The following is a 12,449-nucleotide window of genomic DNA, read 5'->3' as shown; positions in this document are numbered from 1 at the left end:
ACTTGTTTGTACATACTATTATTACTTTCGTATTATCACCATTGTATCATCATTATTATTATTGTTATTATTATTTTGTTATTTTTTTTCCTGTCTTATTAAACTGTCTTTATCTCAACTCACGGGCTTCACTTTCCATTTCTCTCCCCCGTCCCAGAGAGGGAGGGGGGGAGGGTGAGCGAACGGCTGCGTGGTGTTTAGCTGCCGGTCGGGTTAAACCACGACAGATGTCTTGGTTTGTGGAAGAGATCAATGTTCCTTGAGCAAACCCTGAAACTGTAAAGCAGTTTTCCAAAGGGACCCTCTTTCTATCCAGCTGACAGGTGACCTCAAAGTCCCTTTAAGGATTGTGTGTTGATTCCATGATATTCAGGGGAAATGCAGACAAGTCACTGAAGGCTACTAAGCAGTAGGACTAATCTCTTTTTTACTGTATTTATTTAGCATAGGAACTGGGAAGTTTCTCCAGGATTTAGGCATGAATTGTGTAAATTATATTTGTATTTATAGTTTTCATTTTTAATATTTATTTTAATTTTTGCTTTTATTTTTATTTAGTTCTGTGACACACCTAAACATAGCTAAAAGGATTTAAGATAATCTATGTTGGATTTACCCTGAAAATTACATCAAAATAAAGTACAAAAAATCATACATATGGTAGAAATTTTAGAGTTTGCCTACATCAAAAAATAAATCAGGGTACTAGAGCAAGTATGAGTGTTAGTTCTCTTGACTGGTCGCACTATTAACCAGTAGCTTACTCCCTGGTTCTGTTTTGAACCTCTCTAACAGGCAATCTCCAAGACAGTAGAGTAGAGTAGAGTAGACTGTAGAGTGGCTGTAAGCAGTGTGCCTGAACCAGGCTATAGCACTTGGCCTCAGAGACCCCTCTGATTCAGCAGTATAAACATAATCTAGTGGTCTACTTCAGAAAGCTGGTAGATGGCATATAGTAATTTGTTCTGCTGCCAGTTAAGACATGACATGAAATTAGCTAGCCTTAAAATTAATCTCTTTGCTCCAAATAAAAAGAATAATGTCAGTTTATTGTCTTTTCAGATACAAAACTTGCTCAGAAAAGAGGGAGATCATCTTCCTTTACCATCCTTCCTACCTTCCCTCCCTCCCAGCCAGGTAATTAAAAAAAACCAAACAACAAACAAACACAAAACCCAAACCAACAAAAAACGATATATAATATAAAATATAAAATATAATAAAATATTTATAATAAAAATATATATAATAAAAATAAATATATTAAAATATAAAATATTTGTGTAGAAAAGTAGTTAGCTACAATAAAGACATCTGCAGAAGTTCTTTTTTCTGTAGGACAGATCTGGACAGGATTGGGCTGGGCTTGTAGTGAAGAGGAGAAAGGAATATTTTAGGAGGATTGGTAGCACGATGTTATTTGAATTTGTTTTTAGGGAATCATGCACTTCTGGGGATGAATCTTTAAATAAGTTGCAAGTAGGCATTTTACTGCATGAGGTACAAATAGTAATTGAAAAAAACACAGAATGAAGTTAAAGTAGTTACATGAATTAGTTTGCTTGCAATTTATTAGTAGTTGTTCCTATAGGAGTGTCGTTTTTATCCCAGGAACCTGTCTTCCATCTCACCAGTGACCTTGTGAGCATTCTCCCACTTACTAAGAATGGGGAAGACAGCATGGTCTGAAATCCTAGTCTGTCTCTTGTCAGGATCAGGTCCTTGACAGACTTTCATGTAAGGGATTTCTAAAGGGATCTTACGGGGCTTTGTTACAGCAACAAATGACATTCTTCCTGCAATGAAAAAGCAGTGATCATGTGTAGAGTATCAGTTGTGTGTAATTTTATAGGACATGGTACATGTTTACTATTACTTGCATGTTTCTGGCTGGCATGTTGTGTCTTTGTAAAAACAGTGAAAGTATCAGGAGTGCAATGCCATCACTGCAGTAAGTTATGAAAGCCTTTTGACTAGAACAGGGCAGGGTACATCAATTTATTTCCATGTTCTTAGGTCTCATTTACTCATTTTAAAAAAGCATGAGATGGGACTAGGTTGTATTGCTATTTCAATGGCTTTTGCAAACCAGCAGCAAAAATGCATGATTTCCTGGTTTTGAAAGCTGAAGAAAGATTTGAGATTAAAGCATCTGTTCATATCCAAAAGACTTGTATCTCTGGCATAGCCAGAAAACCCATGGTACTTAAGACCCATGATACTTAAGATTAAGATATTGCTTGGATAATACCAAAAGAAGCCGGGGGGGGGGGGGAGGTAAGAGAGGGAGGGCACTTACAAAATCATTAATTAATAATTTAAACTTTTTCATTTTTGATTAAGTTTTAATTCCATGTTCTTTAGTAAAGAAGAACAACATATTCATGACCTCAGCTCTCCTTCGAAGAAACACTGAAGTCAAAACTACAAAAGAAGGTAATTACCATTGCATTATTTATTCACTATAGCTTCACAAAGATGTTCTTAAAGGATACAGAAGAGATAAAAATGTCAATTCTCCTGTAGACTGAGTAATATGCCAAGTGTCTTTGTGAGGTTCATCAGTTACTTTTTTAACAGTGTAAATATCTTGTGAGCTCTGGTCTGAGCCTCTGCTCTGACTACTTAATTCCTGAGTGGAATGAATATGGCCTTGCATAGTGAAATCCTACATTTCTAATAAACGACTGAATAAGGATAAAACTCTACTGTTTCAGAAGTCAATGAAGAGCCCCCCTTGGCATCTGCAGGTGCAGGATTAAATCTGAAATACTGGAAGACATGTCTAACACAAAACACTACTGATTTGTTTGAACCTAAATATGAATAGGTTAGTATTTATATTTAGGTCCAAATATATATTTAGGTTCTAAATATAAATATATATTTTATTTAGATATATATATGTATATATTATATAATGCATCACCCTGTTATCCTGATAAGTTGGTGTCACAGCAGACTTGTATGTGTTTTAGAGGTATTATTTTTTTTTAGAATATATACCACAGAAACAATAACAATAAATGTTATTTAAGTATGCTTTGAAGTTTTCAGTTAAAGAGGCAAGACACATTAGTATGAATTAGATGTGGAGAAAAAGTCTCTGTTTAAATATTTTGTCTTTGTATTTTGCAAGGATCCTTGTTACAAAGTCAATTGCGGAATGTTATTAGACCTGCCATTCTACAACCCCCAGAAGCCCTGACCTGTCCTGAAAATCCTGTAGTATCTCTAATGACTAAGCAAGAAGCACATATTCAGGTAAAAGGAAGAGTAATTTTACTGACTAATTTATGTTTGGAGCTCAATCAAATTAAAGAACAAAAAACAAATGAAAAATCAGTGCTGTTTAAAAGTGGTTAATTATTCCACTGCATGATTTTCAAGGAATTTCCTGTATCTGTTTGAGTGGAATTGATGGATCACTGATTACAGTGGGAACTGTTAAACTGGTCCTAACCCTGTTTAGAAAAACATGTCTTCTTTGCAGTCTGTCTCAATTTTCAGATACCAGGTTTCTGTGGGTGAATCAAGTTTGGGGATCTATATTTTACTTATTTAGAAAGTAACATTTTTATGTTTTGATTAAGGGCACTGGCTTAATACGTAGTTGGAGGAAGATTTGCTAACTACCACATATATAAACCTCAGTGACTCTGGATTTCTAGCAGACCTGTTTAGAGCAGAAAGTAAACTTGGACTGATTAATTCATCTGGTTCTGTTATTCCTAGTTACATGAAGACAGCTCTTATTCCTTAACTGAGAATTCAGTAAGTTCTAAAACAGCAGCAAGGTCATCTATTACCATGAATCCTTCTAGCTCTAAAGCAACACGGTAAGTTTATTATATTTTTACACTATTTTGTCACTCTGCCTATGGCCTGCCCTTTTGTATTACATGTCTAAGATGGTACTAAGCCTATCTACATCCACACAGTACTCACTGGTATTTGTGTGTGGTGCCAAGATTTGTGGGTGCTGACATGAGTTCTGTACACCATAAGGAATGGACTGCTGCCAGGAAACAGTTCATTTCTCCTTAGCAACTCCCAAGCCAGAAACTATTTTGGTTTGCCATTTCATGCAGCTTTGTCAATTCAAAATATGTCTTGGTTTTGAATGTTTACAATCACGTTTTCTCTTCGGAGAACTCTGTTCTGATTGCATAGCTGCCCATTTCATAAGCAGATGGAGAGAAAATCATTAATTACCAACATATGTAAACATATTGGACACAGAATGCATGAAGAAGACCATGCAGGACTGCTTTGGAAGACATGGTGAATGCTGCAGCTGATGTGCTACTTCCATGTACATACCGGAATTTCTGGCATGAACAACTAGCTGCAGTGACTGTGATAGGGTGGCATCTTTGTGCACAGGTTCTCCAGGATGGACTTTTGAATTTCTGCATGAGGAAGCTAATTTCTTTGGACTGGGACGCTTTCTCTCACCACTGCTTCTGTATATAACTGAAGGAACTCATACTAGTGCAAAAGAGGGCACTTGAGAGCTCACTTCTCTCTGGAGAATCATGAGAATGCTATCGGTCTGTCAGCTAACCAGTTTAGTGCAGACAGGTTATCCCATGAGTATTAAAACTGCTTCCTGATGGTTGGTTAAAGTTTTTTACCTGGAAATTGTGATCATCTGGAGTATACCTTAAGATACTGATTAAAGAACGGTACTTCAAAATTGCTAGGACCACAACCAACAATCTGTGATGTTGCATCCTTTCCCCCTCCCACCCAATGAGAGCAGAGAGCGTGTTGACTGCAAAGGAATCTGTTCAAGTCTTCTTCAGAGCCTGATGGACCACAGGTAAAGAGTCTTGCACACACATTTGGGATGCAGAGTGCCAGGCTTCCGAAGAGACAAGAAATTTTATATGCACAGGCAACTTAGATTCTCAATACTTATCAACAAGAAGAACATTGTTAGAGGGCTCAATTGTTGTTTTTGGAAGAGCCAGCCTGCCCTGTTCTATCACAATTAACGTTGTGATGATATCCTATGAGTACATGCTATGTTTTTAGCAGATTAAGAATGATGGTAATGTACATATTAGAAAAGCTAAAGGAAGATGCTCCTGCCTTAAAATCAGTTGATTTTAAGCCAAAATTTAAACCAATATTCCAAGTCCATTTACCTTCTGTCACCTGTACAACATCTGGGAACAGAGGCTTGAGTGGCTTTGTTTTCTGAAGTAGAAGAATAGAGAAATGCTATGCAGTGTTTCAGTACTGACAAGCTACAGGACTTAAAAGTTCTTACAGTGTTTCATTTCCTTTTCTTTTTTTAAAAAAGGGATTACAAATCTCCTTGTATTCTGTGCCTGATTAATTTTGTATATCAGAATTGTGGTAAATGTAGACTTAATTGCCAAGCTGAATACTAATTTAAATATGACCAGGTGCTTTCTGGTCTTCCAAGATTATAGGAGAGGGCTAGTGCCATTCTTTTGAGTGTCCGTTGCTCAAAAACGTGTCATAAAAATCTTTTTTCTTTCCCCCATCTTCCTCCTGTTCTTCTCTGTGATACAGTTCTGTCAAGAGATGAATGAAAATAATTTGTTAGTCCTCTGCAGTTGCTGCAGCTGTTGATATCACAGGAAACCACCAACAGTTCCATTTCCTGAACTGACTGTAGCTTACAGCAATAAACTAAAGAGGAGAAATTTACTGATTTTCTTGAGTCTTATTAAGTAAATAATTAGTAAATTTGAAATTATTAAAATATTATGGATAATAATAACAATTAAAAATAAAAAAAATTTATTAACATTTTAAAGACAACATTTTTTTCTAAGTGACAGAAATACAATGTTGGGAGAATGCAGACTTCTGCTCCTGTATTCATCTTTGAACAATAATTCGCCTGAAAACCTTGCAGTGCATCAGAGCCAGCACTAGAAGTGGCAGCTACTCAGAACCCTCTGGACACTCTGAGAAGGAGCAGCGGAGTATCTGAATCTACTCCCTCTCCATGGTATCTTTCCAGTGTCCTATAGACATTGCTCCTTCTCTGATTCTTCCTTGTTAGTGTTAGTTTCCTGAATTCAGTGTCTCTGATTTGCATCTCCATGTCAGTGTCATCCTGGCACATTTTGTTCTTGCCCTGCAGCAACATAAGGGTATTGAGGTTTTAATGAGACTCTCAGGCTGGCACATACAATTTAATTGTCTGCAAAAAGAAAGATCCTGACAGATTGTTTTTTTCTTAAATTTCTCAAAATAATCAAAATCTGTTTCCTGCATTATTTATTTGAGACAAGGTTCTAGTTTTTGATTTTCAGCTCTTCTAGAATGCTATCCTTACTCTTTTGCTAGTAGAGTAGCCTGGATGTAGCAAATGAAATCTCAGAATGGAAATTGATTACAATTCATTGAATTTTAATGGAAAATTGTCTTTACTAAAGGATAAGAAAGTAATTAGTTTAAACATACTTCAGATTCCCTGTTCATGGCATAAAATCTGTAGGGAAGACTTCAAGGCTGAAAAGAGACTGATTTTCTGCTTTTTATATTTTATTTCCTCTTTGTGTTTGTAACACATCAAATATGGATGAAGAATAGTTAAGGAGTATTATTTCTGTGAGTGTAAGGTTCTGAATTAACTGTTAACTACTGAATTCCTTCATACTACATGAAGAGATTTCAAGCACATTGTCACTGTGAACACAAAGACTTAGTTGTAGACACATATCATCAAAGTTGTAGAAGCAAACCCAGCTTATTAACAGGAATATCCTCTGCATGACATAAGTGCCACTAAGCCCTCCCAAGGATGATAAGTGCTCTAGAAGAGACTTGATAAGTGGTGCTGAGGTATGTACTTTGTGTCAGAGCATCAGATTGTCTTCCTGCCAAATCTTCCTTCTGAAACAGAAGGAGACAAGAATGGTTTTGACTGTGACAGCAAGAGAGATACAGTGATAAGTTCTACAGAAAGCATGAACAACCTGTAGGCCTATTGTCAAAAAATGCCAGCAGGAACAATTTCCAAATAAAGAAGTTAATAAGGACTTTTTTAGTGAATTTTATAAAAAATGGATCTTGTTAATTTAAAATGGCAATCGAGTTAGCAGTAATCACAATTAATAATCACAACTCAATTTATACTAAAATATTCTTGATTGTGATCCACAAGTAATATGCTTTTTATAAGTTGTGACTGTATCACTATTGCAAAAAGCATTCTCTTAAAACCTCCTGAGAAGCAAGAAGCTAATTGAGAGCTGTGAAGCTCGGGGAGGCAATTCAATAAAAATACTTAATGTTTTTTACCTGGAAAACCTAAGATGGTAAGAAGGGGAAAGGGAAAAGAAAAAGTGTTGTTTTAGTGTAGCTTCTGCCAAAACTAGTCACACTCAAGAAACTCCAGATCCTAGTTGTAACATAATTTATCTACAGTGGGAAATTTTCTCCCAAATCTGTATCCCCCAAAACTATTATTTAGTCAGTGTCACAGGACTGTAAATACTTACTTTTCTTCACTTCTCATCTTAAATATATCTGGAGAATAGGTCACTGAAGAACGTAAAGATCTTTGTTTCCTGTTTTAGTTACATCTCATCATAAGCCATGTGCTATCATATGATATCATCTCATGAGCTGGCAATGTGCACTTGTGGCTCAGAAAGCCAACCATATCATGGGATGCATCAAAAGAAGCATGGCCAGCAGGTGGATAGAGGTGATTCTCCCCCTCTACTCTGCTCTTGTGAGGCCCCACCTGGATTTCTGTACCCAGCTCTGGGGCCCCAAGCACAAGAAAGACATGGACCTGTTAGAAGGAATCCAGACGAGGGCCTCAAGGAAGATCAGAGGACTGGAGCACCTCTGCTATGAAAACAGGCTGAGGGTGTTGGGGTTGTTCAGTCTGAAGAAGAGAAGGCTCCAGAAAGGCCTTACTGCAGATTTTCAATACTTAAAGGAGGCTGACAGGAAAGACAAGGAGAGACTTCTTACCAGGGTGTGTAATGATTGGACAAGGAGTAATGGTCTTAAAGTAAAAGAATGTAGATTTAGATTAGATATAAGGAAGAAATTCTTCACTCAGAGGGTGGTGAGGCCCTGACACAGGCTGCCCAGAGAAGCTGTGGCTGCCCCATCCCTGACAGTGCTCAAGGCCAGGCTGGATGGGGCTTTGGGCAGCCTGGGCTGGTGGGAGGTGTCCCTGCCCATACTGGGGAGGTTGGAGTTAGATGATCTTTAAAGGTCCCTTCCAACCCAAGTCAGTTTTTGATTCTATGATACTACAATTCAAGCTCTGCAGGAGGATCTGGATAGGCTGCACCGATGGGCTGAGGCCAACTGTATGAAGTTCAACATGGCCAAGTGCTGGGTCCTGCACCTGGGGCACAATAACCCCAAGCAGAGCTACAGGCTGGGAGATGAGTGGTTGGAGAGCTGCCAGGTAGAGAAGGACCTGGCAGTATTGGTGGATAGTTGGCTGAAAATGAGCCAGCAGTGTGCTCAGGTGGCCAAGAAGGCCAACGGCATCCTGGCTTGTATCAGGAACAGTGTGACCAGCAGGGCTAGGGAGGTGATCGTCCCCCTGTACTCAGCTCTGGTGAGGCCGCACCTCGAGTACTGTGTTCAGTTTTGGGCCCCTCACTACAAGGACATGGAGGTGCTCGAGCGGGTGCAGAGAAGGGCGACGAAGCTGGTGAGGGGCCTGGAGAACAAGTCCTATGAGGAGCGGCTGAGGGAGCTGGGCTTGTTCAGCCTGGAGAAGAGGAGGCTCAGGGGCGACCTTATCGCTCTCTACAGATACATTAAAGGAGGCTGTAGTGAGGTGGGGGTTGGTCTGTTCTCCCACGTGCCTGGTGACAGGACGAGGGGGAATAGGCTTAAGTTGCGCCAGGGGAGTTTTAGGTTAGATGTTAGGAAGAACTTCTTCACTGAAAGGGTTGATAGGCATTGGAACAGGCTGCCCAGGGAAGTGGTGGAGTCACCATCCCTGGAAGTCTTCAAAAGACGTTTAGGTGTAGAGCTTAGGGAAATGGTTTAGTGGGGACTGTTAGTGTTAGGTCAGAGGTTGGACTCGATGATCTTGAGGTCTCTTCCAACCTAGAAATTCTGTGATTCTGTGAATTCTCTGATGCTACAATACCTTTACATATTTTTGCAGTATTTATCTGAATTAAAAGTGTATTAGAATGCACTGCCTGTCTGCTTTTCTAAGTTGTTTGGTGGATGACCAAGGAGGGCCTGTGAGGCACTGAGAAGTAGGTTATTCTGTAGGGCACCAGAGCTGCATCAACATGGAGGGATAGTTGTTTATCAATGGTACATTTTCATGGTGCAAAAAATAGGGAAACAAATGTGACTCTTTAAAGCTTCTAGAGTAAGAAGCTTTAGAGTAGAACACTTCCCAGAGGAGGAGAGGGCATGTTCTTTTGCTTGTTGTCCTTGGCTTTCAAGGAACATCCTTGGTAATCTTCATGTAATCCTATATGTTCCTTTTCTCAAATGTTATGAAGAGAACAGTTTCAGATTCTCTTGAAGATTATGTCTATCTGATTGCTTAAGAGGTCATTTTTTGTTTGTCTTTAAGAATGTAAAGTGTGGCAAAGTAAATGCATGAACATATTTTTATTCTTTACTTAGTTCTATATTTATACTTGTAAAAGAAATTATATTATTTAAATAGTTCTAAATCACAGCCTTATTTTGTTCCCACAGAACAGAAAACAGAAGTGTATTATGCAACAGCAATTCTAGTTTTGTGTTTGGAGAAAACATGGATGAGAGAGTTCTGGTAAGATCTGTGAATGCTTGCAGGCTTTTTATCAAGATTAACATACTTAAAGAGTATATATTTTTTCAGAGATTAATACTTTTTTAGCTCCTCCTTTCTTTTTAAGATGTGAGTAGATAGATTCTAACGGCTGTTGAAGAGATAATATTTATTTTCTTCAGGAGAGGTAGGCATCCTTATTTTCCCATCCTAAATAACTACCATAACTATAAACCCATACCAGTATGCATTTCCTTTCTTTTGCTCATTTTTTACCTGTAAAAGGCTTGTTTAAATACTCCACATAAAGCAGAATAGCCACAATAGGAGAGGAAAGAATGTATTCCCCAGCATTCTAACATTTTTGATCATAGTTGTTAAGAGATAGGAGAAATTAGTATGAATTCTGTTGGGCAGAGAGGAAAATTGAAAACAAATCCTAGATACTGTCCATGTTAAGATACATTGTGCAGCTGTGAGACAGCTTAATGGATCAAGGTCTGAAAAAAAACTTATGACAACAAGGTGGTTCCCAAGCTGAAGACTGTAACGCTTAAAGTGGTATTGAACTTCAGTTTCTATTAGAAGTTCAGTGAAAGCAATTTGCATATCTGTCAGTGAAAAAGCTTCGGAACTGTAGGGGTGGGCTACAGCTTGTGACAAGGATATACGTATAGCATGGGAATTGAGCCACAGTTATTCTCAGGAGCACTTTCTTAGACTTAGGACATATTCTGCAAAATCGAAAGATGGAAATTTTTAATTCCGCTGAGGTTAAGTTTGTGGTGACTGGGAGTTTTAAGTTATTCTGGGGTTTAAATGCTTAAACTGGAAATTAGCTGTTACTTAAAAATCTAAGTCCTTCAGTAGATTTACAGCTTAGTCCAGGGTCCTTACAAAGAAGCCATTCTTCCTGGGAGGATTGTGTATTGATTTTATGACAATAAAATAACGTTGAAATTGCATCATCTGTGTTGGTGTTTGTTCTTAATACATTACAATTCTTAATCATCTCCTTAGTGTGAATTCAAACATTCAGTGGTCTGTTTGATAACAAGTAACATAGCCCTTTCATTTAAATAGGAATTCTTACTTCTCCTCTTTTTTTTTTTTTGTTTTGTTTTGTTTTTTTTTGTTTCTTTCTATCTTTCTTTGTTTTTTAGAGCCCTGAAAAGCATCCCAAGCCATGTAATGAAGCTGATTCATGTAAAGGAGAAACAACATCCTTATACATAGAATCTTTTCAAGCTAGTCCACAAACAAGTAAGCATACTCAGCAAACAAGTACAGTTAACTTTTGTATTTTATGTTCGAGGGTGTCTTAGAGGTTGTCAGATGAATGGTGCTCAGTAATTTTCATCTATTACCAAGGTGTCCAGTCACTAGTACACTATTGCAGTATGTGTAGTCTACGCTTAGAAAGCAGCAACAGTTTGTTTTATGATGCTTAAACCAGACTAACTTCAAAATGAATAATCAAAGTTATACATGAAAGGGTAGAGTTTTCCAGAAATATTTGTTATTTGAAAAAGTGCAGTGAACTTAGTGAACATCTTTCAGACTGCATTTTTGAACTACAATTTCAAACTATCTGCAGTAAAATGTAAATGTAAAATACTTTTCTCATATAAAATACTTTTCATTATTTATACCCTTATAGTAGATCTAAAAATTCTATGCAGACAGACTTCAGGGATTGTTTGTGATTCTGATGGGCAGCTTTTCTGCTAGGCAAGCCACATAAACATTGACTGTTTGAGGGAATTCCAAATAGGTCCCCATCTTGAGCTCCCTCCTGAAATTTTACATCTCTTTCTGGTAATGTATGTATTGGGTCATCTCATTTTGTAGAAGCATTCTTCCAAGACAAAAAAAAAAAGAAAGGACGTGGAAAACAGATTATGCAAACACTCATTTTTTGTAGCGTATGCTCTTTTCAAATTTTGTCCTTTCATGTTCCTGTCAAATAGTCATTGTATATGTATTACTATTCTGAATATTGGGACATATGCCTTTCATTATTATCAAACTGCACAGCAGTATGACAGACCAGTTTAATCTGGAAAATCAACTTCTAATCGTTTAGGGTTTGTTCCTGCAGCTTGTCCCTTGGGCCTCTCCCCTGCAGAGAGCCCTATTCAATTAAAAATAAGCCTAAATAGATGTGACATTTTGCAGTATTCCAGCCTTTTTCTCTTCTATCTGCTGCTTTGGCCAAAAGCTTATTAATGGCATTTAATGATAACAGACACAGGGAATACGGAAGTCACGGGCCGTTATATGCGCTATAAATATTCCTTTTACAGACAGGATTTGCTTTTTTTTTTTTTCCCTACAGAAACAGCTTTGTTAAGGAATACAACACTAATTGAATCAACATCTGCTTGTATTTCCAAGCCAGTGGAGAAAGTTCTATTAGATAAAGTTGAAGTTATAACGGGAGAAGAGGCAGAACACAATGTATTACAGGTGTGTATTTCATCAAGCCCTGGTGATGAGCAGTTTTGTTGTTGAAAAGAACATCCAGATCTATTATAGATTGCAGAAATCAGAACATCAGTTTATATTTTAGATTTTTTTTTTTAAGATATAGCTATGCTAATTTATTTCTCCATAGGCTGAAAATTTTCGTATTGTGTCTGTTCATTCTGTAGTCCCCTTCAAAATTCATTCTATGGTTGTATATTACAAGCATCTTCAC

General features: G+C 37.6%; 1 protein-coding gene across 1 annotated transcript in view; it reads left to right on the top strand.

The window, feature by feature from the left end:
* RANBP3L (RAN binding protein 3 like) overlaps nucleotides 1-12,449 on the top strand; it is a 48,563-nt gene that overhangs the window by 19,426 nt on the left and 16,688 nt on the right. Inside the window, exons 5-11 of the mRNA XM_032206409.1 lie at nucleotides 1,063-1,137; nucleotides 2,365-2,436; nucleotides 3,140-3,264; nucleotides 3,736-3,839; nucleotides 9,694-9,769; nucleotides 10,912-11,011; nucleotides 12,087-12,217. Of these exons, the coding sequence (XP_032062300.1) occupies nucleotides 1,063-1,137; nucleotides 2,365-2,436; nucleotides 3,140-3,264; nucleotides 3,736-3,839; nucleotides 9,694-9,769; nucleotides 10,912-11,011; nucleotides 12,087-12,217 (683 nt within the window). The remainder of the gene's footprint in view (nucleotides 1-1,062; nucleotides 1,138-2,364; nucleotides 2,437-3,139; nucleotides 3,265-3,735; nucleotides 3,840-9,693; nucleotides 9,770-10,911; nucleotides 11,012-12,086; nucleotides 12,218-12,449) is intronic.

Source organism: Aythya fuligula, chromosome Z (genome assembly GCF_009819795.1).
Source record: "Aythya fuligula isolate bAytFul2 chromosome Z, bAytFul2.pri, whole genome shotgun sequence".
NCBI lineage: Eukaryota > Metazoa > Chordata > Aves > Anseriformes > Anatidae > Aythya > Aythya fuligula.
Note: the sequence above shows the minus strand (reverse complement) of the source record. Positions and strands in the feature narration are given on the sequence as shown.